The sequence below is a fragment of the Hirsutella rhossiliensis genome, assembly GCF_020360975.1.
Source record: "Hirsutella rhossiliensis strain HR02 chromosome Unknown scaffold00002, whole genome shotgun sequence".
Taxonomy (NCBI): Eukaryota; Fungi; Ascomycota; class Sordariomycetes; order Hypocreales; family Ophiocordycipitaceae; genus Hirsutella; species Hirsutella rhossiliensis.
In genome coordinates, this window is record NW_025408668.1 from 6,574,549 (window position 1) to 6,602,340 (window position 27,792).

Below are 27,792 nucleotides of genomic sequence, written 5' to 3' on the forward strand. Positions count from 1 at the left end.
CCCAAAGCTCAGAAAAATCTTCAATTGCGCCTACAAGTAAGCCTCTGACATTAAAAAGTGAAGTGTCTTGTGACCCTGTAAAGAAAAATACACCCTTGCTAGGCTCTCTAGGGGTATGAGTGCAGGTTTGGGCGGGTAACTAATCAACAGTGCCGTAATCCCCTACACAAACGCGCAAGCTTCCGACAGCACTGTCTAGTACTCGGCCTCCAGCTCCTCCTCGCCCATGGAGTCGGCCGCAACCTCCTCGTAGTCACGCTCCAGGGCAGCCAGATCCTCGCGAGCCTCCGAGAACTCGCCCTCCTCCATACCCTCGCCGACGTACCAGTGCACGAAGGCGCGCTTGGAGTGCATCAGGTCGAACTTCATCGACAGGGAGCTCCAAGCCTCGGCGATGGCGGTGGTGTTGGACAGCATGCAGCTGTATCCTATCAGCAACATGGCCATGAAACGGCCGTCACGGGGAATAGGGAGTGCTTACACAGCGCGGTTGACCTTGGCCAAGTCGCCGTTGGGCACATTCTCGGGAGCCTGGTAGCAGATGCCGAGCTTGAAGCCAGTCGGGCACCAGTCGACAAACTGGATGGTGCGCTTGGTCTTGAGAGTAGCGACAGCATTGTGCGCCTCGTTGGGAACAACGTCACCACGATACAGCAGGCAGGTGGCCATGTACTTTCCGTGGCGGGGATCGCACTTGACCATCTGGTTGTTGGGCTCGAAGCAGGACATGGTCATCTCCTGGACGGAGTTGGACTCATGAGCAGCCTTGGCAGCCGAGATGACGGGGGCATAGGCAACCAGAGGGAAGTGGATTCGGGGATAGGGCACCAGGTTGGTCTGGAATTCGTTCAGATCGACGTTGAGGGAGCCGTCGAACCGAAGCGAGGCGGTGATGGAGGAGACGACTGCGAGCTCTACGCGTCAGCCATCATGGTTCGGCTGCAGCGGATTGTATGCCCGCAGGCTTCTCACCCTGAGCAATCAGACGGTTCAGGTTCTCGTAGTTGGGGCGCTCCAGGCCCAGGTTGCGGCGGCAAATGTCATAGATGGCCTCGTTGTCCACCATGAAGGAGCAGTCTGAGTGCTCGAGGGTGGTGTGGGTGGTGAGGATGGAGTTGTAGGGCTCGACAACAGAGGTGGCGGTCTGGGGGGCGGGATAGACGCAGAACTCGAGCTTGCTCTTCTTGCCGTAATCGACCGACAGGCGCTCCATGAGAAGAGCACCAAAGCCAGAGCCAGTGCCACCACCGAAGGAGTGGAAGACGAGAAAGCCCTGGAGGCCAACGCAGTTGTCGGCGACGCGTCGAATCTTGTCAAGGACGCCATCGATGAGCTCCTTGCCAACGGTATAGTGACCACGGGCATAGTTGTTGGAGGCATCCTCCTTGCCGGTGATCATCATCTCGGGGTGGAAGAGGTTTCGGTAAGGACCGGTGCGGACCTCGTCGACGACGTTGGGCTCGAGATCGCAGTAGATGGCTCGCGGGACATATTTGCCCTGGCCTTGAGAGACGGTTAGACTTGCAGTTCGGGGGATGGGGATTGCAACTCGTACCAGTCTCGGAGAAGAAAGTGCTGAAGCCCTGGTCGGGGTCCTGAGCCTTGCGCTCATCCGTGAGATAGCCATCGGGCTGCGAGCGTCAGCCAGTCTGAAACAGAGGGCAAAGATTGTCAACAGATGGACGGTCAGCGGCAGCGTGTTTACCTGGATGCCGTGCTCGAGGCAGTAGAGCTGCAGGGGAGGTTAGCAAAATTCTTGCAAGGCGTTTGAACTGATGCAACAAACCTCCCAGCACGAGTTGGCGATCTGGCAGCCAGCCTGGCCGACTGAGGAGTGGTGAGGTTAGCACGGGCAGCTGCCCAAGGTGCCCCTGGATGCGGTGAAGACGCGTTGGGGGGCGAGGGGCAACGAGCTCGAGCTCACCGTTGATGCTGATGACCTCACGCATGGTGACGGGATTTTGCGAAACGGACTGGCTGTCGAAGACTGATGGCGAGTCGTGAAGAAGCAAGTCGACAAGCCAGAGGAAGCGGGCGGCGTGTCTATTTTTTCCCTCTTGTCACGGGTTGGGTTGGGATTGGGAGAGGAAGTACTCGGTGCTACTGAGGCGAGAGGAAAATAGTGGAGGGAGAGAGAGACGGGGGGGAGGGGGAATTTGTCCAACCAGGGGGGGGGGGGGCTCAGGGCCCAAGACGGTACTTTGGTACCTTGCGTTGGCAGCAGGCAAGGTGGGCGACGAGTACCGGATGAAGTACCCCTGCCACAGGGGCAGATTTGCCTGAGGATTTGTTGATTTCCGTGTCTCGAGGCGGCAACGCAGGCGCGTCTCTGAATGGTCAGGGTCCCTGCCGCCGCTCACCGCTCTGTTGATTTACCGCCAGCTCGCCAGCACAGCCCTCGAATTCACTGCCGGTGCTGCAATGATTGCTAAGTATGATTCACTGTTTTCAGGCTCTCTCTCTCTCCCACGCCACGAAGTCGTAGATTCGCTGTACCGACCTCTATCCCACCACAACGTTGGCTGGCACTGCGGATGGGCGGCATGATTCCAGACCAACATTTCCCGCGATAGGACGCCGGATTCTTGTAGAGTAGCTGTACCCTCTTGTGTGCAAGGCACTGCGCGAGGGCACCTAGCCCCTTCGCACCCGCCAAGCTCGCGCTGAACAGACCAAAGCGCCCTGTCATCCATCCCATCGGCTTCACCGTCACAGAATGATGCCCTATCGGCACTGTCCCGGTGAAAACCATCGGGAGCTCCCCGGACTGCTGTAGATACCTACCTTAAGGTAGCCAGGTAGGTAGTACTTGAGCAGCCGGCCTACAACCGGGTACAAAGTATCTTGTACTTCCCGTCGCAAACTCGCCGTCCAAACCGCCGAGCCTCATCTGCCATCCCATCACTCCCGTTCCGCGCCGCACCCTCCTGTTCCTCTCTCTCTTACTCCACTTCCCCCCTTTTCCTCCTGGGAGACAGCGAACAAAGAAGCGCCCCCCCTGTCCTTCTCGAAAAGCAAAACGACACGTTGAAGGAAAGGAGTGCAGAGCAGCCGACATGGCCCTCCGTCTCCAGTCTCTCACCTCCCCTTGTGCCCGGCTGCTGCTACTCCTTGCCGCCCTTGCAGCACCCGGCGTCGTGGCCAATGTCGAAAAGGTCATCTTCACCGGCCCGGCCCCGGCCAACATCCCCCTGGTCAAGCCCTCCCTCTCCGACCTCAACCTCGACTCCCTCACCCCGGAGAGCTCCGTCATTCGGACGAACCTGAGTCGCGCCTTTCCCTCGGGCCCGGATCCCCGCGGGACCTCGGCCTGGCTTCTCCTCGACCACCTCGCCGAGGGCCAGAGGTACGAGGTGCGCGTTTGCTGGGCTGCCATTGTGAGTTTACCCCCACTTGAGCTGTGGCCGGATGGCCCCCGTTACCCTCTCGTCAACAGGACATCCCGTTCTGACCGCAAACACAGGAACCTACCAGCTTTTCTCTACATGTCCACGAGCTAGAAACAGTTTGGGGGAGTCCGGAGCTTATACAGTCCCTAGCTGGCTATGCCTCCAACCGTCAGACAGACTCCATCGTGGTGGACAAGCAAGAGTCCGAGGCCCGCCGGTCGGCAGCCCAAGAGCGGAAAGCGTCAGTCCTGTTCCTCCACGTTCAAGCTGCCGCCGACTACTTCACCGACGACGTCAGTCTCATGGCACATCCTCCGCCGGTCTTAGTTGACCTCATCCTGGACCCGTTTATATACAACGTGATTCCTCACTCGCTCATCCCAACTGCCGGATATCTTGTCCTGGTCGGCGTCGTCACTTGGTTTCTAGCCCGGTGGATTTCCTCGAGTCTCCAGTCTGTTGCAGGACCCCCCAGGCGACATGCAAAGAAGCGCGACTAAGACAAACATATGCTCTACGAGAGGTTGTCCCGACATTCTCCCCATGCTGCCTCCCTCCTTCGCTTCCCGCTTCTTCCAGGTCGGCATTTCCCCCGGCTGCCGACACAGGAAAGGAGCATCCGTCGGTGCGATGTTCTATATACATGAAACGTGAAACATAAAAAGACCTTCCACCCAAGACTCGACAGCATCGTTGTGCGTTTCAACTTGGTCAACCACACGACAGTTTCACCACATACGTATACACGAACGCGGACCCGCCTCCGAGCTGCTCAACTCATACCTCGGCAACCTCCGCGTGGCCAAGCGGTCGCTCGCAAAGCCACGTCTGGCCAAATTCAAGTCCTGTTGCAATCGGAAACATCCGGAACTCTTGAAACCCTGGGCGAAAGGCGACAGAACAGCTGAACGACGACATTATCCTTTGTGGCGCTCCAGCGCTGAGCCGATCAGTAATGGCCGCCGTGGTAGGACCCTTGGTTGTGTCCGCCATGTTGATGGTGACCGCTAGAGCCTGCGGCGTACGACTGGCCGTAGCCGCTCTGGGCCCCCTGGTTGTAGCCCCCAGACTGGCCTTGGTTGTAACCGCCCGGAGACCCTTGGTGGTAGCCGCCAGAGTGGCTCTGGTTGTAGCCACCTGAATGGCCCTGATGGGACTGGCCGTAGGGTGTGCTTTGGTTACCGGGGGATGAGCCGCTATAACTCGGCGGTGGGTGCGAGTATCCGCCATTGCCTCCATGCTGGTCCCCCCCGTAGGACTGGTCATACGGAGACTGGCTGTGAGGCGGCTTTCCGGGGGGAGGCGGCGGGAATGACTGGTGATGGCTTTGGCTCTGCGAACCATGGGGTTGGCTCGACTGCGAGGCGGATGGGGTGTGGCCCGAGGATGAGTGGCTAGAGCCGGGCGGGTTATATGTAGGTGCTTGGCCGGAGTACGAACCGCCGGTGCCGGCATTCGAGTAACCGTAGTTCTGGCCCTGGTGGGTGGTCAGTCCAATGCTATGGCTTCCCGTGACTTGTGCGCCAGACGGGGACGAGATGGCTTACACCGCTGCCGTGCGACGGCTTGCCGCCAAACATGTTTGCGACGCCGCCAAAGACTGTGCCTGCCAAGCCGCCACCCTGGTGAGAGGAGTGGCCGGAGGTCTGCCCGCCGTGGTAGTTTTGTGGCTGCTCCGGCTTGTTGGACGGCGAGAGGAGGTTGGACGCCAGCTGTCCCATGAGTTTGCCGGCGGTGCTCTTGCCACCGTTGCCCCCGCTTCCGCCACCTTGTTGACCGCCGAGAAACTGGGTCGCGAGGGATCCAAGCCCGCCGACACCGCCGCCGCTGCCGCCGCCTTGGCTCGAGTTCTTGCCGCCGAGGAGGGCGTTCATGGCCATGGTCTGGTGCGGAGGTAGCCGTCGTCAGCAAACATTGTGTCCGATCCTCGGCTTTCACCCTGCCGTATGGTGATGCAATCTGGCACAACTCTCGCGTCCCCTTGACACTCTCTCTCTTGTGTTTCCCCGCGCGCATCCTCGCACTTGGGGGGTGGGGGCAAACTTACACCCAGTCCACGATCGCCGTTGGGCCCGTCAACGCCCCTCGCGCCGTCGGTCATGATGGGCTCGAGGGAGCCGTCCGAGTGCTTGACCGTCTGGGAGCCGTCGGGGTGGGTGATGAGCTGGGGTTGAGGCGGGGTGCCGTAGGGATGCTCGACCTGCTGGCCGGGGGTGTTGCCCGTCTGGACGGCCTGTGTGGGCACCTCCCACTGGGAGACGCCCGTCGCGAGCTGGACGTAGTAGTACTTCTTGCTGGCGCCGTCCCACTGCGCGATCCAGCCCGCGGGGAGCTGAGGAGGGGCGAACGTGGGACCTTCGCTGCCCGGCGACGTCGGCCCAGCCATCTGTTGTTCCGGACCCGAACGACGACGCTCTCTGTGTGACGGACACTGTCGGTCGAGCCAAGGGGGGTGGGGACGATGGGGCGCTCGTCGCCTCGCAGCGCGGATCCGGGCGGCGACACGACAAACGAGAGAGTATGAGTGGGCGCGCGGAAGGGGTGGGGGAGGGGGGGGGACGGCGAGAAAGAGAGAGAAATAGGCGCGTTAGGTTGTGCCAAGGGAGCAGAGCGCGGTGAGGATGGACGAAATGGGAGGTGAGGCGCCGGTGATATACGAGTCCCTCTAGGCCTCCAGAGTACAGTACAGTGGACGCTGGGACCGGGCTAGTGGGGCTGTGAGGAGGAGAGGGATGTCCGAAGGGCAGTGGTACTTGAGGCTGCAGCCTGTGGAGGTGCGTAGCCAAAGGACCGAGCGAGTACCCCACTACTCGAGCAGATGGCGAGCGAGGAATGAGGTCGAGGTTAGGCCATTTCTGGAAATGGCAACGGCAAAACACGGCGCACCGCTGATGCCTCAAGGGGCACTGGGGTCGATAATTAATAAGAGGCACCCCGGATCAGGCCCAGGGCGAAGAATCCCTTGCTAGTGGAATACCCTAGACCATAACTCTCAAGGTGCGAGTACATTCGAGTGTTTCGAGCGTCGAGCACCGCAATGGAAGACCAACGAGCTACCGAAGACAAAGAAGCGGCCGCGAAAGAAAGAAAAACACCGCCACCCCAAAAAAACTCCCCGGGCGGAGGGCGTTCTGACCCCCCTCCCCTCTATGACGTTTTATTAGCGTGTACTTCGTACAGACTGGATCCTCGCCCACGACGGAGGAGCAGGGCAGAGCCCAAGCCAGCAGCACAGCCTCAGCTGGGGCGCTGACACGCCCCTCTGCCAACCTGACCGACTGGGCGAAAAGTAGTTCTTCCGGGGAAGCCAGAAAACAAACAGAAAGGACATACCTCAACCAATCTTGGTCTGTCCCGTGCCGTCTCCAGATTCCGACGGAACATGCTTCCATTCCATCCCTTGCGCCGAACACAGTTCAAACGTGCAAGAAGCTCGTGTTTATGCTCTCATTTTGACCCTGCTTCTTTGTTGGCACTGACCCGAGTCTAGTATACAGATTCGCTTTCAAACTACGCGCACGTGAACTACATTTCGCGTCGTTGTCTTCCTTGAAAAACAAGAGCAAATCGCCGTTATTTCACTATTGTACTTGTCAAACCCATCTTGCTGAGACAGATGCCTTTGGGCCTCCCCACCCAAACGCAACGTCGCCCAAGTGAAGCAATGCATGCACAGAAAATAGCAGTCTTGTCTTAGTTATGTACAGTACGTGACAAGAAGAAGAAGAAGAAGAAGAAAAACAGAATATGTACATGAACAAACATGGTGTCTCGAAGCTGAAGATGGGAAAGAAACTTAACAATTCGTCCGTCCGTCCATCATCCGTTAAGCGTGCTGAACTCGCTTCGTCACAGTCCGCATCCACTGACAGAAGAACTACCATGCCGGCCATGGTCTCCGACAGGCTTCGGTTTCATCCCGCCCGCGAGAAAGGCGTCATGGGTACGGTGTCACAGTACCCCATTTGGCACTACCCCCGTTCTAGTTGGAGCATTGCCCGACGGGGGGCGTCGTCCGGTCCGACTTCATGTCGACATCCGGGCCCGGATTCGGGAACTTGAGGTCCAACCCCTCGGTGGTGCCGCACCCGTTGCCGACGTTGGCGACAAACATGTTGGGGCGGCTGCCAATCGAGGCCGAGCTGGCGCTGCTAACAGGCTCCACGTTGCGACGGAACCTGCTGTTGCCCAGGACAGAGTTGCCGGCGGCCTTGATGGTGATGACGGCGCAGTTCATGTACATCTCGCGGTTGCCGACCTTGTTGAACCAGGACCAGGCAAAGAGGGCTTGGCCAGCCGGCGTGTCGCTCGGCAGGGTGAACTGGTAGCTCGAGTCGCCCATGACGGGGCATTCGCCGACGTAAGAGTGAATGACCTTCCACGTGCTGCCGCTGTCAAACGAGAGGGATGCTTGGCAGGAGCCGCCACTATGCGGCGTGTTGCCCGTGATGGTCATGCTGTTTGGCTGGCCGGCAGTCCACTCGGCCACGGCCTGGCCTTGGGACGTGCCCAGAAGCTTGAGGGAGCCCTTGCAGGGGAAATCAGCGCCGCCCGACGAGAGAGGCGATGTCATGTCGTAGTCCTGATCCGTAGTGAAGCGGTTGAACTTGGAGCGTAGGGGCGGGGGGCTCTTCATCTCCATGTGAGCCTGCGAGGAGGAAAAGAGCCCAAGGAGGACAGCAGCGAGCATGACCACGGTCTTCATCCTGACGGAGAGAATGTGAGGGCGAAGACGAAGAGAAAGGGGACGGAACAGGTAGGCGGAATGCAGACAAGGGGACTATGGCGGGAAGCTGCAGCTCAGACACAGTCCGTTATGTGGGATCAAATGGCCGAGTCAACGAGAAGTGAAAGGTACGAGAAGACGGGGAGAAGAAGAGAAAGTTGGTTGAAGCTTGACTGCGGGAGAGAAAGCGGGAGAGTTGGGAGGAGGATGGACATGGCAACCTTTTATCTCGCGCCGGAACGCAGTCGAGCCGTGGACTTGAGACCCAGAGGCAACTACCGACAAGCCACTGGCACCGCCGACCATGACCCCCGGGCAGCATGGAACGTTTGCTTTCCTTGTCGGTGATTGCCAGCGGTGCAAACATGGCTCCCTCCTTCTTCCCCCACGGAAGGACGGAGCTCTGGGGGCTCTTGTCCGTCTCTCTCGCGGCCGAGGTTGCAGTGACGGATCAAAGACGCTCGTTGCAACAGCCGGCAGGCATTGGCGCCGTCGCTAAAGGGCCACGCGAGGGAGCGACATGCAGGCGTTGCTGGCGATGATGCAGAGGGACCGGTCGATGCTGCTGCTCGCAAAGCTGAGAATCGACGGCCGCCGTGCAACCGAAGGCTCACATGATGGCGCGTCCAAGGCTCTCGCCTCCAAGCGTGCATCATGGCGCCTGCCGGCCCCCTGAGGGGGTCGCGAGGAGACGACCCCCCTTTCTTTTCCCTCCAGGGTCATGGCCAGCCACGCCAATCAGGCCCAGGCACCATCATTGTTCTCCCTCGCTTCGTCTCAAGTCGACTTGACTGAGGAAATGAGACGGGACGACAATGGGGGCCCGGTTCCGTCATTCCATCGGGCAAGGGCTGGTTTGGCATTTCCTTGTCGTTGTCGAGCTAGGCGTGAGGCTCGGCTCGCGGCAGCACTGCCCGAGAGGCGCGTCCTGGCATTCGGCCAATACCTCGTCAGCCCTGAGCCCTGCGTGCGGTGCCAGAGATTGACTCACCCATTGCCTGCTGTAGACGCGAGACTCTTGCGAGGCCTGTCTTGCAATTCCTGACAGCACCTTCCCGTGCCTTGGCTCAGGCTGTACAGTACTAGTAGCCACAGTGCCTTCCCTTGCCCTGCCTGTTTGTTCCCCTGGTCGCGGGCACTACCTACCACGTGCCTGCCTTACATTGGCTGTGCAGTGCACTGCAAGCAACCCCAAGGTTCTGTACAGCATCCATACCCACTGCCATCGATATCAACGACCTCGGTCTGCTCTTCTTTCCTCGCCAAAATGCACTCAGAACCGTACTCAAATACTCACTCACTCTCCTCTGGTGAAGCCAACTCCAAACTCCACTTCAGCCTCGTCGACGTCGTTGGCGCTCCCACCCCCTTGCTTGCTTGTTCTGCACGCCAGTTCTTGGCTCAGAAAAAGCCCGCCCCTCAACCAAACTTGCTTCCCAACCGGTGCTTTCGGCTCTCGCGCTTCGGCCTCCGACCTTCCCCATCCTTCCTGGAGCCTCGAGGTCCATGTCGATGCTGGGGATTTGCCACTGCCCTTGTCTCGCCGCCTTGTTTGTTTGTTTCCAAACAAGTCATCGTCGTCGTCGTCAAAAGTCGTCGTCGTCAAAAGTCGTCGTCGTCAAAAGTCGTCGTCGTCAAAAGTCGTCGTGAGGTCGTGCATGTGTGCATGCGTGCTGTTGAATGGAGCCACTCACTCCCTCCACACTCCACCACTCGCAAGTCGTTCACAAACCCCTGCCGAGCCGCCGCGGCCCCACGGGCCGGACACATTTCCTGCCTCAAGTCTTTCTTGTACATGTTTGGGATACCTGCACTCTGCAGGCACATGCTCATACATGCATATCGTGCACGCTGGCCATGCACGCCCACTAACTTACATACCGACGACAAGAGCACAGCATGAGGCCAGAGTGCCTCCTCGTTCGGGCTACACCCTGCACCCATCACAATGGCAGACTGCCAATCCGCCTCGACAGGTCAATCGTCCGTCCAAGCCCGGCAAAGCTTCACCCACGAGTTGGTCCGCCTCCCCTCCACACTCCTCGCGCCCGCACACGACGACCTTACCCATTCGGTAGGTCCCTAGGCAAAATCAAGGCCTCCTTGATCTCGTCTTCTTTCTCATGCACTTCAACCAGTCCATGCCAGGAGCCGTAACGTAACTTCTGCTTCATGTGACTTCTTGCTCCAGTCTACGGCCAGCTGTCCGGTACGATATTATCGCCCGCTTTCCTCACATCCATGCCCCGTAGTCCTCCAACTCGAGCTTTTTCGTCTCTGCTAGCTTGCCCCGTCATTTGCATCCTGGCCAGCTTCCAACTTGTCCTGGATGCTTCTCACGAGCGCAAAGACAGCTCCATCTTGCCCAGAGAGATCCCTCGCCCCTTGCTCGCTCGTGATTGAGCACCCGCCGCCTAGTCCGTTCGTCTCACCCCTTGCAACACCCTCCTTTCCGGAGACGCCACGAAGGTGCTGCATGCTGGCGCCCCATTGCCGCCATCCCTCAACGCTCTCCCTCAACGCTCTCCCTCAGCCTTCTCCCCCCCCCAACCCCCCCAACCTCGACTTGATAGACCACCAGGCGACAGCATGTGCGCCGCGCGTGAGTGCGTCCCAAGAGCCTAGGTCGTGTTGTCTACCAAATGAACCATATCGCAGCTTTCGGAATGAGATGCTCCCGTGATTCAACCCTGCCGCGCGTGGCCCAGGTTGACATGGAAAACGAGATATCGTGTCATCGACGCACAGTGGCCAGCATGCAACATTTACAAGTGTTTATAGCTCATGCCGTGGTTCCCCCTCTACCTTGATTCTCGTCGCGGCTGTTGTCGCTCACCTCTGCAATGACTCCTCGGCCAAGCGGCCACCCAGCCGCCGTCGGTATTGGTGGACCTGCGTCGCATAGACTCTTTTTCTTTCGCGGCCGTGTCTGCGACTCGGCCATCATAGCGGCCCGTAGTGATACGTCTGCTGCCAGCTGGTCCCCACGTGCTGATGCCACACAAGACCGTTGTGCCCTCCCACGTTGGGCACTGATCCAGTCAGCCACGCGCCACGACCCCAGCCCAACAGGGGGGCCATCACTGACTTGGTCCACTGCCTTGTCCGGGGCCGTATGCAGGCTGGTTGTACTGCACACTCGGGCTCATCCCATACATGGGCTGGCCCTGCTGCGACCCCTGATGCACCATCACCGGCGCCGCTGGACGACCCGGGCTGGGGTAGCCCGTTGCGCCCGGGACCGGCTGTGGCGGGCCCGACGGTGGCATGAACTGTGGATGGCCGCCGTGGTACATCATCTGCGGAGCGGCCATCATGCCCTGAGGCCCGGGCATGAACTGGGGCTGCATCATCACCGGTCCGCTCATCTGACCTTGCTGTGGTGGCACGTAGTGTGGGTTGCCCGAGAAGGTGCGGTACTGTCCCATTTGGGGGCTCATGAAGACTGGTTGGTTGTAGGGGACCTGATTCGGGTACGCCACCGGCATTTGCTGTGCCATGCGGGGCGAGGCAAACGACTGAGCCGAGTTGGAATGCAGCATCCTATGGTCATCAGCGCCACCAAACGGCGGATGAGGAACGGGTCCTTGCTGAGGCGTGTGCATTTGCATCGGAGGCATATGGGGCGATTGTCGCGGGCCAATGCTGTGCGAGCTGTGCTGGAGGTGGAAGGGCAACTGATGCTGATGAGCAATCTGGGGAACCACGTGCGGTGGGTTGGGTGTGTTCATGGTTTGGTTGGAGAACGGCTGACGCTCAAAATACTCCTTGTAGGTGAGGTGCATGGTCGAGTCCGACTTTTCATCGTCCTGGAGCTGTCGCCATGTTGGAGGCGTGTCGTACGGGGGTCGGAGCCCGCCGTTGTCGTCCCAGTTGCGGCCCTGTGAAGGGGAAATAGACCCGACATGCGAGAGAATATAACACTTTCGAACGTCCACAGCCTTTGTCTTGCGACGGATGAAATGTCCCGCATGAGCGGCTGCAGAGGCAGGACTCTCGGCAACGTGGTTCACCGGAGCCCGAGGGCTCGAGCTGGCACTAGGATGACCGTTGGGGTTGAAGGACGCAGCGAAAGGGCTGGGTCTGAACTCATGGCTGTTAGGGTTGAGCTTGGCGCCCATGTGACCGGGAGCTCCGCTGAGCCTTCGATTGAAACCTGCATCCACGTTGTTCGACGGCCCAGTGGGAGGAGCCCGCATATCTTGGTTGGGCTGGTGCTGGCTCGGTGCGAGAGGCTGGGAATATCTCTGCTGCTCCACATGACGCAGGCGCTGAGCGAGATTTCCCGTCTGCTGCTGGGGAGTGTGCTGGGGGGCGTGCTGGGGGGCGCCGCGGTTGCTCCTGTAAGGCTGGGCGTGATACGGCGGCTGAGTGTACGCTTGGCGAGGACCAGTGTGTCTGTTGCTTGGGCCGGCCGGGCCGGTGGTCTGCGGAGCACCGGGTGCTCGAGCCGGTCGGCCATCGCCAACGTTGACTGCAGCGTTTTGCTCTGCTGGCTTGGCTTGGGTCTCCTTTGTCCCCTGGGCCTTGTCCCGGGTTACAATCTCAGCCTTGGTCTTTGCCATGTCCTCGGCATTCTTCATCGCCTTGGCCTGGATTTCCTTTTGCTTGACCGGATCTTTGGCGATAATCGACACCAGATCCGACGGCACTGGGGTCGAGAGCTTGAAACTGGTCGCAAACTTCTTCAACTCGGTCAACTTGACCTCCTTGTCCGCCCGTGCTTTGCTGCTCCGGACCTTTTCAGCATTGATTCTCTGCTGGGAGGCAAAAGACTTGAACGAGTTCAGAACGTCGCGCTCCACAGTCGAAGTAGCGCTTGGGGCCCCTTCCTTGGTCGGCGGGGCCAAGTTGCGACCGGAGGCAGGGCCGGTCGCAGCGGACTTGTCGGCGGCCTTGTCTGCAGGTTTCGACTCGGGCGTCTTTGAGTCCCGAGCCGCCGTGGCTGGCTTTGCTTCCCCAGCCTTGTCCTCCACGGGCTTTGATTGCGACGCCTTTTGGCTCTCGGGTTTGGCTGAAACGCCATTCTTGGCAGCGTCGACAGCTTGCGCCCGAGTCTGGTCCGACGGGGTCGGCTGCCTCTTCGACGGGGCCTTGATTTGCGACGAGATGATAGCTGGATCAACAGGGGCGCCTTTGACCGTGGATTGGCTGGTCGGGGCTCTTTTGGCCGGAGGCATGTATCTATTCTCTCGGCCTGTGGACAGTGGTGGGAAGTCCTGTCGTCGAACACCGCTATACCTTTGACATGCTGTTAGCCTGACCGAGACGGTTTCGGAGCCCTGCGTCACACTTACTTGTCCTCTTCGTTCTCTCCAGCGGGTCCATTCCCACCGGTATAGTCCATGACGCGTTCTTCGGCCACGTGAGAGGTCACTGGAGCACTGCGCTCGATTTCTCTGGCTTTCTTCTCTGCCGCAGCATATCTCTCCTTGTACTGCGGGTGGCTCTTGTTGATGGCGGTAGTGTAGATGTTCTCGTCGTAGTCCGTCTTCAAGCCAAACAGTCTTTCGTTCTCGGCAAACTGGTCCCAAGGACGACCGCTCGTCGAGGCCTCCAGACTGCCATCACTAGCATCAGTCGAGTCTGGGACCCACGGCTGCAAAGTCCGCTCGTTTCCAAATCGGTTGTTGGAGATTGCGGTATCGGTGCGAAAGCCTTGCCGGTTACCTGTTGTAGGATGCGTCAGCTTCCAGCCCCATTGCGCAGTTTCCGAAACAACGCACCATTTTGTGTTCGGCCGTCGACTTTCGTGGCAGTGCCGCCAGGCATGCCGTCCTTCTTCGGCATAGGCATCGTGAGATCTCAGACTGTTTGACGCAGCTTCAGATTTGCCCTGTCAAATCGTGACGTCCCAGCATCCAGGCGAGAGTCAAAGCTCTGCCCTCGGTATATGTACTGTGATCGTGGGCCCTCTTTCCACCTCGAGGCTCCGTCGGAAAAACGAATGTGCCCTGAACACATATTGAAACTTGTCAGCATCCTGGGCAGATAGGATGCGTGCTGCGTTGAGTAAAGGTAGAGATAAATGGGGCTGGGGCAACAATGGAGGTGGCAACCCGGGTAGGGATTGAGGGGGATTCTTGAATCAGGGTGCAGGACGCATGCTGAACGGCGCGAGCGTAGGTCCATGCTCTCGTATGTCGCTACGAACCTTGCGATGATGGCAGACAGGCCTGGTGTGACTGCAGCGAAGGCAAGCGTGACTGCTGTGGTCAGACTCGGGCGGTGCGTACGCTTCGGTGCCAGAGGTTCCTCCAGTCAGCGCCTAAAAGGAGGGTTGAGGGTTAGTCAAAGTGCTTCGAGCTGTGCGAGTGCGCATGCCCTGCCCGCGTATCAAGCTGCAGGCCAGGCTGGGCTCCCGGGCGGGCAGACAGGAGACGATGCAGGCCAGATGGGCGCGGAAGGGCGATGGGGTTGGTGGTGCGTGGCTTACCCCGTCGTAAGGGACAGAGAGTGTTTCCGAAGAGGATGGGCCTCCGGCGTGCCAACGAGGAGCTCGGCGCAACTAGATTGCGTCGCGAGGGGCCAGAGGGACCAAAGGGGCGTCAAGAGACGGAAATTGAAGACGGGAAGGGGGACGGAGGTCGCCAGCGGTGGTGGTGATGAGGCTTTGTTTTCCCCTACCCTGTCACTCTTGCCAAACTAAAAGAGGCGTGGTGGGCCGCCAGCCATCCAGGTGAGCAGGCGGGTAGAAGGTACGGGGCGGGAGGCTAGGTGCCACAGGACCTTGACTACAGTGCGAATTTGGCCGTCACTTCATTGGTGCGCACTGTCGCGCCCTGCAGGTGAGCGACACACGAACGGCGAAGCCACATGCATAATCTGTGCTCCCCTACCTCGTACTCCGTGCTGGAAAGCAATTACAATTCGTACGAGCAAATTTGCAGCAGCAGCCCTCGACTGCTTGCTCGGGTTACACAGTGTAGTCAGCCGCCCACAGCGCAGAGCCAGTAATTACGGAGCGCGGCGCGAGCGCAAGAGCCACAAATATCTAAACGGAGGCCTGCCTATTCAAAGGCCTGGCAATAGGCCATTGTCTTCGTCCTTCGTTCCCAGACCTCAGTTCCCATACCTAAGGTCTGGGAACGTGGGCGACCCAAGGTCCCGAACGGCTCATCGTTTTCCCTCCTCAGCCGAAACAGGTGTATGCGAGGGCGGCAGCCTCGGGTTGGGAGACGAGCCTCGAGTTGCCCAACCAATAGCTCACGGGACGCAACTTGCCAACCTCCGAGCTGTCACACGTCGCGCCTCTTGTGTCGCCACTCACTGCCTTGAGCTACATGAGAAAGATTGCATAGACAACACATCAACCCGGTGCAGGACTACCAAGTCATGGCAGCTAGCAGTGATAAAACGCGCCAAGAGCCCGCCATGGAACTTGACGGTACAAAGCCTTGTCACCGGCGGAGCCATGGCTTGGATTGAACAAGGGACGCTGTGTAGACAAAGGGATTTACTAGAGACATTCACAGAAGCACGGCGGTCCCAACCTCCGTACCTAGCCACCTGTGACTGTTGTTACATGTTTTCGCGCCCTTTACTCCTCTATACTTGCAGGCCTATTTCCTCGGCAAACGGCAGCACAAACAAGTCGCCGACGGTAGAGACGGTCGCCTTCCCGTCAAATAGGGCCTTGGCAGTCTGTCAAAGGCGTCAGTAAGTCTGGATAATGCATAACAAAGGAGGTTGGCTTGACAGGAATCTTACCTTGCTCAGCTTGTCGGCGGTGACGGACTCAATGCTTCTGGCCAGGGCAGCCAGCTCCAAAGCCTTGCCGTTGTTCACCAGGCCAGATCCCGCCAGCAGCATGCTTGGTCCTCGTAACTGGGCCTTCTCCAATACATCAAATTTAGCGTTCACAATAGCCTTTGCCACATCGTCCTTGGCAACAGAGCCGTCTGCAATGCTCTTCAGAGCCTTGACGGTCTCCTCGGCAATCTTGCGAACAGACGAGGCGGGACCCGAAAGCTGAACAGCCAGCAGGCCGGCGTCAGAGTACGTGAGGTTCGACGTAGAGGCGGAGAAACCAGCCAGTCCAGTGCTGGCCTTGGAGAGCAGGCTGAAGCCAGGGGCCCACTTGACGGTAGGCTTGCCGCCAAGTAGCGATGCCAGGACGGCCATTTCAGGCTTCGAGCCGTTGCTGTCCGAACCAGGAAAGGCGATGACCATGGAGTTTCCGCCAGCATGGTCTATCCGCTGCTCGCCACCGTGGTACTTTGACGCCTCAATCTTCAGAGTCTGTCCGCTTTGTGACGAGGCAGGGACATCCTTGAAGAACTGGCCAACCCACTTGGACAGGTCGGAGGCGGAGGCGCCATCCGCGACAACGGCAATGTTGGACTTGGAGTAGACGACATCGGCATAGCTAGCAATGAACTCCTCGTTCAAGTATTTTTGGTGCGGAGTCGACAGGGAAGGATATATAGGGGCGCCGAGACCGGTGTGGAAGGCAACGGCGTGCGCATTGTCGAGGGCCAGGGCGGGGATGTTGGCACGCAGAGCAGCCTGCTTGATGGGAAGAACTCTCTCAACGTCCTCGTGGAACTCGTGGGCTGCAGCAGGTTCAGTTCCGGCCGTGTGCCGAGATGATCAAGGAGCCCTTACTTGTGTACTTGGTCATAGACACGACCTCGGCAAGCAATTCGGCAAAGTAGGGGAGGTCTTCACGGAGGAAGCTGGCCTCTACCACAAGAGCCTCACGGGTGTGCGAGGCAGCGAGTTGACCACCAAGAAGTTCGGATTCGCGCGTAATGCGGAGGGCAGATCGTCTTTGCGTGTTCTACGGCGCTTCGGCGTCAGCCCAAGCACTCCCCCGGCATAGCTAGCAGCGTACCTTGAAAGCAAACTCCTCCAGCCCAACGGTCAGGCCGGGCAGTGGCTGGTATCGAGTGCCAGCCTTGGCAACGACGGCAAGCTTGGCCGTCGGGCCATGGGCATCCCGGGAGGCGACTTTGAGTCCAGAGATATCCGAGGTGTCGAAGGCGCCCGTGTCGGCAGCGGCGGCAAAGCCACGGGACTGCAGGGGTCGGACGCCGCAGGACCGCCGGAGGACCTGCTGGGCGTTTCTCGCGAGAAGGGATCTCGAGATCATTGTCGAGGCTGGTGGCGTGGGCGATTGGCGGTCCTTAGGCCGTCGGTTGTGCAGCAGCAATTGACCGCGGAAAAGAGGTGGCCCGTCAAGCCAGCTCCCGTTTAATTTTCGGCGCTGGGAGAGCTGGGAGAGCTGGGAGGATCACGTGACTATTGATTGGCCGAGCCGCCATGCCCTTTGGTGGGTGCCAAGGAGGAGGTAACTTAACTTTTGGCGGGCACCTGCCATTCTGCACGCCGCAGCTCGTACGGGACCAACCAACCAGCCCACTTGGAGATCGACTTACACCACCAGCAGAAAAAAAATTAGCGGATGCGACCGAGTTGCCCGCCTTTCCTCTCGTCTCCCACCAGACTTTGTCGCGACTCTATCCTAGGCAAACCCCTCAGCAGCAATCCTGCTGCCTGCCATCTACGTCCCTCTTCAATGACGCCCCGGTAGCAACCGTGGTAGCTCTAGAGATAGTGAGAGGATCTCTAGGAGCAGGACAATGCTTGTTGTCAGCGCAGCCCCCCCATCCCACGCCGGCGTCTGCCGCTGTCGCTGACCTGCCATGCTGCAGACCAAACACGCCGCCGAGCTTTGTGCTCTCCTAGTCAACGATCTGTTTGGCGAGCTTCCTTCGGTACGTCGCCTCGGTGGTTGATGGGGCCGCAAAGATATTTTCCTTCCAGCTGACTCAACCCTCAACGTACAGAGAGTTCTGGCGGCGCTCTTCACCAAGGGGCGATCCAGCATCGCACAGTTGGCGCAGATCACGTCGCTGAGCCCCCGCCATCTACGAAACGGCCTGGGCGTTCTGATCCAGCAGAATCTGCTTTTCTACTACACTGACCCCGATTCGAGAGTCACGAGTTACGAGGCCAATTCCGACGCCTGCTACAATCTGATTCGATCCGGAAAAATACTGGAAGTCGTCGAAAGCCAACACGGAACGGCGGGGCGAGATCTCGTTCAGACTCTCATGCTTCTGGGATATGCTCGAGTTGCCGATCTCACCCATGCATTTGGCTCGAGGGCCCCCAAGTCCAACGGGCATGCGAACGGGGCTCATGAGTCTGCCTCGGGCCTGATTGAGTCTGAAGACCATCTCCATATGGTCTTGACCCGTCTCATACAGGACGAAATTGTGGAAACCGTTCGACCAGACAGTTTTCGCAACCCAGCAGAAGTGTATCGCGAAATCGAGGCCGAGGTCACCAAGACGGCCCCCGGAGAAAGGGCTTCAAGGAACAAGATAGAGCAACACATGCAGATTGTCGAGCGCTTCAAAACCTTCCGAGACCAAAGCAGGACGTTGAAGCGGCAACTTGACCAGGCAAACGGGCCGGTAGCAAAAAGAAGAAAGCTTCAGAACGGCAACGCGCATGCCGACGATCCGTTTGCAGACGATTTGGCGCCGCTCAATGTAAGCCCATCGTCTACGTGACGATGATAGTCCCTGGCTGACAGTTTTGCAGCCCAACATTGTGGTCAGGGTAAACCACGAGAAATGCTTGGTACAGTTACGCAACCAGCGCCTCGCACAGTTTGCATCAGACACTCTCGGCGAAGCGACTGGAAAAGTGTACCACGCGTTATTGGAGCTCTTAACGGTCCAGCTCGCCAGATGCCGGTCTGATCAGTTGAGTGGGGACCAAGGAGGTGGCCAGCAGGTCACAGTGACCTCGATTGAGGTATACGAGCACCTCGACGAGGGGGTCAATGTCCAAAGCGGGATAGGAAAGGCACCGAGGGACAAGATAGACTTTCACAGCGCTGAGAAGGTCAGGCCTTCTCCACTGGACTGCGAGAGCGATTCGGACGACTCGGACGGCAAGCCACCGGTTCGCGGCAGAGCCCCACGAACCATCACCAGTGGCGAATACGACGAGTCTGACGGATCAAGCGATGACGACGGCTTTCGAGCCAAGGGATCGCGTTCCGCATCCCGGGTCAACGGCGACCGCCAGACCAAGGTGAAGTTTGAGGATGAGGCAGCATCCAAGGACAGCCGTTTGGACCAAATGCGGCAGCATCTCTTGCTGCTTGCCGAGAGCAGACACCGTTTCGTGCGGCACTGCGGTACCAATGGCCGCGGCCAGTGGACAGTGGACTTTGGTCAGCTGATGGAGAGTCTGCGAGAGGCCGAGCTGGACGCCTACATCGAGCAGTCGTTTGGGCGGCACGGGCTTCGATTGACTCGGATCCTGCGTGAAAAGGGGAAGCTGGACGAAAAGATGCTGCCATCAGCCGCTCTCATGAAGAAGTCGGATGTGCAGGGGAAGATGCTAGCGATGCAGATGGCGGGCCTGGTGGATGTGCAAGAGGTTCCCAAGGACAACAGCAGATTGGCCAATCGGACCCTTTTCTTCTGGTTCTTTGACGGCGAGCGGACACAGTCGCAGCTACTGGACGATGTGTACAAGGCCATGCTACGGTGCTTGCAGACGCTTCAAGTGGAGCGTCACAAGGAGCGAAACATCCTGTCATTTGTGGAAAGAAAGGACGTGAAGGGCAAGGAGGAGGAGGTGATGACGGCAGAGCATTACAACAAGTACAACCGACACCTGGAGGAGCAGGCGAAGCTCCTCGGCCAGGTGATGAGACTTGACGACATGGTGGCGGTCGTCCGAGACTACTGATCGGTTCATTGGGCCGGGGTCGAGGGACAAAGCACAATGGGTGCCGTCTTGGCCCGTGGTAACGGTTCGGATATTGCAAATAAGGAATAGACGAGATATCCGTACGCGGGTGAAGAAACTTGTGTGATTTGTACGACAGTGCGCATGGCTTCGGGTCGAGCCGGCGTCATGTGTACGCAGGAAGAAGCATGATGAGCAGCGCGAACCTCGGCGGCTCGTGAATCGGGCTTTACGTGGAAACGGGGGACCCGTCGATGCCATTGAATCTGCATTATTATTATTATTATTATTGTATTTTCCGTCCAGCGACCTTTAGGTCGCTCAGGTCCCCGAGACGGGGCACAGGACGTGCTGAGCTGCTGGAAGTCTACTATCGCGGAGTAGGCCCACAATACGCGAAACGAAACGAGTACCAATCCGCGTCTTCTGCCCCTTCCACAGAACGTAAACAATCCACCATTCAGCATTTCATCGGCTCAAAGGCGCTTCTTTGCTCAGCCTGCTGCCCGTCAGCGGGACGTTCAGGCGCGACAGCCATGTCTTTCGTTTTGGCCTCACAGGGCCGGTTCCGAGAGCACCCTCCGCCCGGCCGAGTCGGGTAAGAGAAAATGGGTGTGTGCAAACAAAGGGAAGGGAAGGAGGAAAGCGGTTGTTGCCGCCTAGTGGCGAGGGCAGATCGTTCCAAAGAACGAGCTTGCCTTCGCCACCTTGACGAACTGGTCGAAGTTCTGCCTATTGCTCGGTTGACCGCCGCGCTCGGTGAGGGTGCCAACCTCATCCGATGTCGCGGCGCGATCTTCCGGCAATAGAAGAGATGCTTTGTTCTTTCGTCGACCACATGAGCACGTCAGTCGCGCATCGTCGTGGTTCAACCTTTCGTGGTAATCAGCGAAGTCCCCGTGGTGGGTTCTGCTGCGAGCAGATGGTGGAGCAGAGGTCGTGGAATGGTAAGTTCTGGCGGGCAGCCAGTCGTGGCATCGAGGTCGAGGACCCTGTACTGTTGGGGTGCAGAAACTTCCCACCAGGCTTTGAATGCGTCTTTGGTCGCTGCCTAGCGACCTTGCGCAGATATGCCAGCGTCGGGAGAGCGTCTGCAGGCTCGGGTTGAGAGGTTCCTGCCTTTGCTAAGGCGTCTGCCTGCTCGTTACCTGGGATGTTGGTGTGGCCGGGGATCCAGCGGATCTCAGTGGCACCATGTTCTGCGGCCAAGGCCTGGAATTCCAGGAACTCCTTCTGGGAGGAATCTGACGGCATGCCTTGAAGACACGTCGCGACCGCGAGGTTATCGAGGCATACGACAATCTGGTCTGCAGCCGGGAGGCTCAACGCAGCACGCAGACCCTAGGAGCCTCTCGCCTCGGCATCAAAGACCTCAGCAAGCCCAAGACGGCCGTTACCGCTGAGGACGGTGAGTCCATCCTGATGTACCGCATAGCCGTACCCCGCGGCTCCTCCGGGGAGAGGGATCCGTCCGAGTAGACGATTGCTGTCCGTGGAGCAACTGATTGGAGCCACTGCCGAAGTTTGCCGCCGATTCTTCTTTCGGCGCAGTTTGCAAGGGTCCACGCTGGTCGCTGGCGAACCTACGTGCGAGAAGGTCTGGCCTGGCGCACCTTGGGAGCAGCTCGTCAGTGCGACGCAGTCTGGTCCGGAAAGGTTGTCGTGGACGCTGGTATTTTAACTTAATGGCCCTGTTGATGACAGGGGCCCGGATCGGCTTCGTTCGCACCGCAAGCGGGTGCGCTTCGTCGAGGGACTTGAGACGGGCTGCGAAGCGCGTTCGACACGCCTGGAGCAGGTGCGAAACTGGCGGTATGCCCGCCTCCCGGTGCCTGGCGCTGAGCGGCGTCGTCTTCCAGACCGGGAGGATGGCTCGCATGGCCGTGTTGAGCGACTTGTCCATCCGCCGGATGAGGTGCCGTATTCTTGATGGCCCTTCCTTTGCCGGCTTATTCCATCGCGGGCAGGTCATGCCCGGGTACCACGCCTCTGCCCCAAAGAACAATTGCGGCTCGATGCAGGCGCGGACGGCTCTCCGGACCGCACCTGGTAGGGGGCGCGGTTGGTATTTGTCAAACCCTTGAGATGGTAGGCCACTGCTTGCGCTTTGGCAGTCCACTTCGACGTGCGTCTTGAACGTCAGGGTGCTGTCAAGCCAGATGCCGAGCCACCGCATGGCTGAGCCTGGCCGCTTTTCTACCTCGCCATGGAAGACTGGAGGTGCATTCCTCGGTGTAGTTCGGGAGAAGTGCATGACTTCAGTCTTCTTGGGGTCGAAGGTTATCGCGTTCGCGGTGCCCCATGTCATGAGTTCGTGAACATGTTTCGACGCTCTGTGGGCAGTCTCCTCCAGGGAGTCTCCGACGCAAAGGACGGCAGTGTCGTCTGCATAGCCGAAGCGCCCTTGGGGTTGCTCAGGCGGTAGATTGGCTCTGTGTATAGTAGGAAAAGTATGGGAGAAGCTGGCGATCCTTGCGGCAGTCCGCACTGCAAGGGTGACGAGGGTGTCATGACATCCTGGTAGCGGACACGTGCTGCTCGGTCATGCATAAAGGAGCCAGCCCAACGAGCGACATTCCGAGGCCATCCTTGCTGCCGAAGGCGAAGAATGAGCCTGCTACGAAGGACAGTGTCGAAGGCGCCTTCGACGTCCATTGTCACGAGTGTGGCGACCTGCTTGCGCGAGAAAGCCTCCTCGATGTCGTGTACCAATGCGGCGACAAGGTCAACAGCGGACCTTTTCGGCAATGCGCCAGCTTGTTGTGGGTGCAAGACACCATAGTGGACGGATGCCCACGCCAAACGGCGCGCAATAAGCCGTTCGAGGCCTTTCCCAGACAGGAGAGAGAGATTGGACGCCAGGCGCGGGCCTCTGACAGGTTCCGACGCCCCGGCTTCGTGATCATAACCACTTCCGCTTCCTGAAAGGCTTAGGATGGTGACCGATGTCGAGACAGCCCTGATACAGCTTGTGGACGAGGCTTCCAATGGTATGCCAGACGGCACGGAGCATCTTGACCGTAATGTTATCGGAGCCGGAGAGGTGTTACCCGTGCGAAGGGTCGCGTCCCGGACCTCCTCCAGGGAAACGTTCTGAGCGAAAGGAATCGTCCTCGCTGTGTCCACTGGGACCCACGGATCCGTGATGTCATCCTGCGAAGTGCGACGTTCGAGCGTTGCTCGTCGCAGGGCGTTGGCTTTGTCTAGTTGGGTCTCATAGACGGTATCATCCACTTGCAGAGGCGGTGGTTGAAAGCACCCGGCGATCTCACCCAACCGACCGCCTTGAAGACGGACGCACTGTCCGTGAAGCTGTCAATCAGATCGCGCCAGTAACGGCGCTTGACTCGCCGCACGACTCTCTGGAACTTCCTCGCGAGCTGAACCTCTCGGCCGAAACCGAGAGCGTAGACTCTCCTCACTGCGCGATACTCCACCGCGGCCAAGGAGCATTCCTCCGTCCACCAGGGCGCGCTGCGTGCGCCCTTGCGGACCGGCCGGCCTGCAGCTTTGGCGGCAAACTGAAGTAGGTTAGTCACTGCTAAGGCAAGTGAATCCAAGTCTTGAGGGGAAGCGGTTGACGGCTCGATAGCCGCCACGCCGTTTTCAACCATCTCTACGAAGCGTCTTATTTCCTCGTCAGAGGTAAGGCGAACCTTCCCAGTGGGTGGGGGCGCTACAGCGAGCTCAGGCAGGGTAGTGCTGAGCGTGAAGTGGTCGGAGCTGGTGGCAAGATGGTCTTCCACCACGGCATTGGCCAAGGCGATATTAGAGAAGGCAAGGTCGATCGTATTGCCATGAGGATTTGTCGGGACGTCAGCCGGGTTGAGCAGGTTCAGACCGTTGGCTGTCGCCCATGCAGTTACAGCCTCGCCGCGGCCCTCGATGCGGCCGGCTTGCCAGCTGTGGTGTTTGGCGTTGAAATCGCCTGCTACCAGACATCTGTTTGGCGCGGGCCATTGGAGTAGTATGTCGAGGGCCTCGTCGTATGACGGTTGGCGGTAAACGTTGACCAAAGTGATGTCGTTGACCGTGAGCCAAAGAATGTCACGAGTTGCCGCGGGCCTCCTCTGATCTACCATCAGCCCAGGCCTGCGGCGGACATAGGTCATGACTCTGGGTCGGGTGCTATTGTCTTCCCAGCTGTCAACCGGGAGAAGGTGTCGTAGGCGGGATGTGTTTTGCAAGGCATCGGCCGCCCTTTGTTTCTGTCCATGGCTCCTGGAGGAGCACCACATCGTAATGTTCGGAATCGGCGAGGGCAAGGGCGCAGTCGTGCGCCGGCGAGATCTTGCCCACGTTCGCTTGGAAGACTCGCAGAGTCTTATTGCCACATTGATTTGTGCGTGGGTATCTCGTCATGGAGAGACAGAGTCCTCACGATGCGTCGCTTCTTCGTAGGAGAAGCAGATCTGTGTCGTTGGCCTCCACCCGGAGGTTTGGGTGCCGAGGCCATCATGACGGAAGGCGGGGTTACGGTCCTGGTCGAGCTTAGGGTCGATTCGCTACCGCGCCGTGGGGCTTCGTCATGAGGTTGGGCTTGCTGTCCGTCGTCCCGGGCAGCACTTGAGGTCGGGGTGAGGTGCGTCGATTCCGAGGCGGTCTTCCTGTCAGGCCCAGGCGTTACTGTCTTTCGGTGACACCACCCGGCGAGCAGGTGGCATCCCGTTCGGGCTGCTCGGATCGTTCTACTCTTTCGTATTGTTCCTTTCGCCGGGCGGACAGTTGAGCGCCCAGCCTCGGACGCGAGATTTCTTCTCGTCAGACGGCGAATGACGCCGTGTGATCGCTTCGGGCGCGCAGGGCACTTCGCAAAGTCTGCGGCGTGGGGCCCAAGGCAGTTCGCGCACCGCTCGAGGGCCACGCAAGCTTCCGCGTCGTGGCCGCGCCGTCCGCACCGCTTGCAGGATGCTTGTCGGTCGCAGGTGTGTCGGGCGTGAAAGTCCCAGCACTTGTCGCACTGGCTGGGCAGGCTAGATCTCTCATGTATTGGGCGAGCCGACTGGATCCAAACAGCCTCCAGGGCTTATCAGTCGGTTCGAGGAATGAGACAATCAAGGTACAGGTCAGGGGGTCGTTCGGCTTGCGCCTGGCGGGGCGCACCCTGATGGGTTTGAGGCCGGTCTGGCAGGCGATTTCATCTTTGGCGGCTGGCTCGTAGTCCAATTCTTTCCCTGTAGGTCGGTAAGAATATAGGGCAGTTTGCCACGGCGTAGGTGTACCATCTCTGGCTGATTTCTACATCTGTCGCGCCCATGTCTTGGGACCACTCTGACTGTCGTTGGACGATAAGATCCCGAATGGTCGCATCTGTTGTTCTGATGGCCCATCCGGAGTTCACCTTGAAAGCGGCTGGGACTTGGTGAAGGTCGATGCCGACTTTGGCGGCAATGTGGGTCCGGATTGCGTAGCTATTGTGGTCCTCGCCGGTGCTTCGGCCGGGAGTCGCACAAAACCCGGAGGTCTTCTTTCGGCGGGCGGGGATTGGTCGTCCCTGGAGACGGGAAATTGGCTGTTGTGGCTCTTGTTGCGGGGCTGCAGCGGCCGTGGAGAGTGGCCACATGGCCGCTGGCTTGCGGTGCGACCGGCGGCCACGCTGCTGTACGTCGGCGCAGATGCGAGTCGGAGATCGGAGGGCGTCTGCCTCCAGAGGTCGAGAAAACGGTTGGAGAAGTGCTCTGCGAAGCTGTGTTCGAGACCAGATGTGAATTGCTTCGCAGTCTGCTCGAATGATTCGCAGAAGGCCCGAAAACCGTCATTTTGGCGTTGTGGGCATCGGTTTCGTCGCCGGCGAGTTTGTTAGCTGCATCAATGATAGACACCGGTTGGAGCACGTCGGTCTCGGTGGTGCCGGGCAGGCTCGGACGGTTCACGCCGCGCTCCTTCCGTAGCGGCGGCATTGGACAGGCGGATGAGGGGCGACGACGGCGTTGCTGCCGGCCGCCGGAATGCTGAAGAGAGACCAATGGGACGGGTCACAATGGGAGAACTATTTCGCAGCTGAGATGCACGGGCTAAGCGAGCAAGGTTAGGCGGGGTATGAGCACCCAGATCAAAGGGATCCGAGCTGGCATGCGAGCTCGTGGCAGATGCCATGGCCGCAGCCGAAGCCAGCGCAGAGCGCGGCTACAGAGGTTGTCGTGCACGTGTTAAGCAAATTGGTAGAAATTGTGCCACTTTCTTAACAATTGCATGCCAAGAAAGTGTGATGACAAAGGAAGGTGCATTGAATCTGCATTTCGGAACGACCCTTTAACTGTAGGGTAGCTGCGTGACATGTGGATCGGTTGGCAGCATTGGCTGCGGAAATCCGCGCGAGCTCTCAGGGCAGGGTACTTTGTGGCGCTGACGATAAAAAGTACCCGCTAAGAGACCCGAGGTATCCAACAGGGTGCGCCAAGCGGTAGTGCTACAGTGTCGCCGACAGAGGCCTACGGAGTACTGCCGAGTTCGTACCTTGAAGCCATGTACCTTTTCGGGCGGCTTGGCTAGCACTGGGATACAGTTGGGTGCGCTCCCGACCGAAGGTTGTTGGTCCCTGTCGGTCCAGCTTATGATTTTCTTGGGCAGGAAAATTTCCGCCGTCACTCGTTGGCAAGTTCGAAAAAGAGCAATCCGCATCGCCCATCATGTCGCCCCCGGCAATGGTCGCTGGCCGTGAAAAGGAGTCGAACCTGGCCAGGCTCCTCGGCTCAGGTACTCTTGCCATTCGTCGAGAAACGCGCACGTGCTGACAGCCGATCGATAGGCTCTGCTGGCATCGCCGAGCTGGCCATCTTCCACCCCGTGCGTCACCGCCGCCACAAGACGAGGCTACTCCCGAGAACCATGCGCTGACGTTGGCCTTGTTCAAGGTGGACACGATTGCGAAGCGATTGATGAGCAACCAGACCCGAGTGAGCAGGAGCCAGCAGTGAATAGCATGGACACAAACTGAATCAAAATCACTGCAGATCGCCGGCGCCAGCGAACTCAACCGAGTCATCTTCAAGGACAAGGCCACCGCTCCCTTTGGCCGCAAGTTTGTCTCTCTATTCCCGGGTCTGGGCTACGCCGCGGGCTACAAGATCCTCCAGAGGATATACAAATATGGCGGCCAGCCCATTGCACGGGACTACCTCGCCAAGCACTATGGAACGGACTTTGAATCGGCGTTTGGAAAGAAGACTGGCAAAGCAATCATGCACTCTACGGCAGGCAGGTGAGTGTTGGCGATGGCTGGTTCCTGGGCTCGAGCAAACTTCTAACTTGTGCCAGCCTGATCGGCATCGGAGAGATCGTCCTTCTGCCCCTCGACGTGCTCAAGATCAAACGTCAGACGAACCCCGAGGCCTTCAGGGGCCGTGGTGTCCTCAAGATTGTTGCGGACGAGGGCTTCGGCCTTTATCGAGGCTGGGGGTGGACTGCCGCCCGAAACGCCCCTGGCTCATTCGCGGTATGCCGGGCCGGCCCTGGAGCGGATTAATTCAGTTGCACTAAACGCGTGGCAAATAGCTTTTCGGAGGTTCTGCTTTTGCCAAGGAATACCTGTTCCACCTGCAGGACTATAACAAAGCGACATGGTTCCAGAACTTTGTGGCTTCGATTGCTGGCGCGTCGGCCTCGTTGGTAGTGTCGGCTCCTCTCGACGTGATCAAGACGCGAATCCAGAACCGCAACTTCGAGAACCCCGAGAGCGGATTCCGCATCCTCACAAACATGGCCCGGCAAGAAGGATTCTCCAGCTTCTTCAAGGGCCTGGTTCCCAAGGTAGGGCGGTGCGGGCGCGCCTTAGTTGACTGCGGCTGACGTCTACTGTTTGTAGCTTCTCATGACGGGACCCAAGCTGGTCTTCTCGTTCTGGCTTGCCCAGACACTCATCCCTGCCTTTGACGCCGCCATGCGGTGACAGAGGACGGGTTCATGATTGGGCTTGGTTTGTTATTGTTAATATTCGTCTTTTTCTCTTGGCTAGGACTT

At 58.9% G+C, this 27,792-nt stretch overlaps 9 protein-coding genes across 9 annotated transcripts; 3 read left to right on the plus strand and 6 right to left on the minus strand.

Annotated features, from left to right (window-relative positions):
* Positions 1 to 195: 195 nt before the first annotated feature.
* Positions 196 to 1,949, minus strand: HRG_02337 (tubulin/FtsZ family, GTPase domain-containing protein; the record flags this gene model as incomplete). Its single annotated transcript, XM_044860808.1, has 7 exons — positions 196 to 421; positions 482 to 905; positions 973 to 1,503; positions 1,556 to 1,631; positions 1,706 to 1,732; positions 1,787 to 1,827; positions 1,925 to 1,949. 7 exons carry the CDS (start codon positions 1,947 to 1,949, stop codon positions 196 to 198), a joined length of 1,350 nt encoding a protein of 449 aa, XP_044724441.1.
* Positions 1,950 to 3,056: 1,107 nt separating this feature from the next.
* On the plus strand, positions 3,057 to 3,889 carry HRG_02338 (uncharacterized protein; the record flags this gene model as incomplete). Its single annotated transcript, XM_044860809.1, has 2 exons — positions 3,057 to 3,377; positions 3,464 to 3,889. The coding sequence occupies 2 exons, from the start codon at positions 3,057 to 3,059 to the stop codon at positions 3,887 to 3,889; spliced, it is 747 nt and encodes a 248-aa protein (XP_044724442.1).
* A 449-nt stretch (positions 3,890 to 4,338) lies between these two features.
* On the minus strand, positions 4,339 to 5,775 carry HRG_02339 (WW domain-containing protein; the record flags this gene model as incomplete). Its single annotated transcript, XM_044860810.1, has 4 exons — positions 4,339 to 4,526; positions 4,572 to 4,866; positions 4,937 to 5,272; positions 5,437 to 5,775. The coding sequence occupies 4 exons, from the start codon at positions 5,773 to 5,775 to the stop codon at positions 4,339 to 4,341; spliced, it is 1,158 nt and encodes a 385-aa protein (XP_044724443.1).
* Positions 5,776 to 7,371: 1,596 nt separating this feature from the next.
* HRG_02340 (uncharacterized protein) lies at positions 7,372 to 8,094 on the minus strand (the record flags this gene model as incomplete). Its single annotated transcript, XM_044860811.1, has 2 exons — positions 7,372 to 7,513; positions 7,568 to 8,094. 2 exons carry the CDS (start codon positions 8,092 to 8,094, stop codon positions 7,372 to 7,374), a joined length of 669 nt encoding a protein of 222 aa, XP_044724444.1.
* Positions 8,095 to 11,058: 2,964 nt separating this feature from the next.
* HRG_02341 (lsmAD domain-containing protein) lies at positions 11,059 to 13,911 on the minus strand (the record flags this gene model as incomplete). The annotated part of the gene is made up of 7 exons (XM_044860812.1): positions 11,059 to 11,147; positions 11,204 to 11,774; positions 11,823 to 12,542; positions 12,585 to 13,208; positions 13,257 to 13,356; positions 13,413 to 13,785; positions 13,842 to 13,911. The coding sequence occupies 7 exons, from the start codon at positions 13,909 to 13,911 to the stop codon at positions 11,059 to 11,061; spliced, it is 2,547 nt and encodes an 848-aa protein (XP_044724445.1).
* Positions 13,912 to 15,663: 1,752 nt separating this feature from the next.
* On the minus strand, positions 15,664 to 17,209 carry HRG_02342 (insulinase (Peptidase family m16) domain-containing protein; the record flags this gene model as incomplete). The annotated part of the gene is made up of 4 exons (XM_044860813.1): positions 15,664 to 15,759; positions 15,826 to 16,670; positions 16,723 to 16,897; positions 16,952 to 17,209. The coding sequence occupies 4 exons, from the start codon at positions 17,207 to 17,209 to the stop codon at positions 15,664 to 15,666; spliced, it is 1,374 nt and encodes a 457-aa protein (XP_044724446.1).
* Positions 17,210 to 17,762: 553 nt separating this feature from the next.
* Positions 17,763 to 19,833, plus strand: HRG_02343 (RNA polymerase III subunit RPC82 domain-containing protein; the record flags this gene model as incomplete). The annotated part of the gene is made up of 3 exons (XM_044860814.1): positions 17,763 to 17,834; positions 17,907 to 18,617; positions 18,670 to 19,833. The coding sequence occupies 3 exons, from the start codon at positions 17,763 to 17,765 to the stop codon at positions 19,831 to 19,833; spliced, it is 1,947 nt and encodes a 648-aa protein (XP_044724447.1).
* An 885-nt stretch (positions 19,834 to 20,718) lies between these two features.
* Positions 20,719 to 23,945, minus strand: HRG_02344 (endonuclease-reverse transcriptase domain-containing protein; the record flags this gene model as incomplete). Its single annotated transcript, XM_044860815.1, has 9 exons — positions 20,719 to 21,174; positions 21,231 to 21,369; positions 21,421 to 21,446; positions 21,563 to 22,320; positions 22,631 to 22,705; positions 22,884 to 23,066; positions 23,111 to 23,195; positions 23,256 to 23,354; positions 23,490 to 23,945. The coding sequence occupies 9 exons, from the start codon at positions 23,943 to 23,945 to the stop codon at positions 20,719 to 20,721; spliced, it is 2,277 nt and encodes a 758-aa protein (XP_044724448.1).
* A 2,517-nt stretch (positions 23,946 to 26,462) lies between these two features.
* Positions 26,463 to 27,721, plus strand: HRG_02345 (mitochondrial carrier protein; the record flags this gene model as incomplete). The annotated part of the gene is made up of 7 exons (XM_044860816.1): positions 26,463 to 26,529; positions 26,582 to 26,619; positions 26,688 to 26,729; positions 26,787 to 27,034; positions 27,091 to 27,268; positions 27,328 to 27,582; positions 27,638 to 27,721. The coding sequence occupies 7 exons, from the start codon at positions 26,463 to 26,465 to the stop codon at positions 27,719 to 27,721; spliced, it is 912 nt and encodes a 303-aa protein (XP_044724449.1).
* Between the last annotated feature and the right edge of the window lie 71 nt (positions 27,722 to 27,792).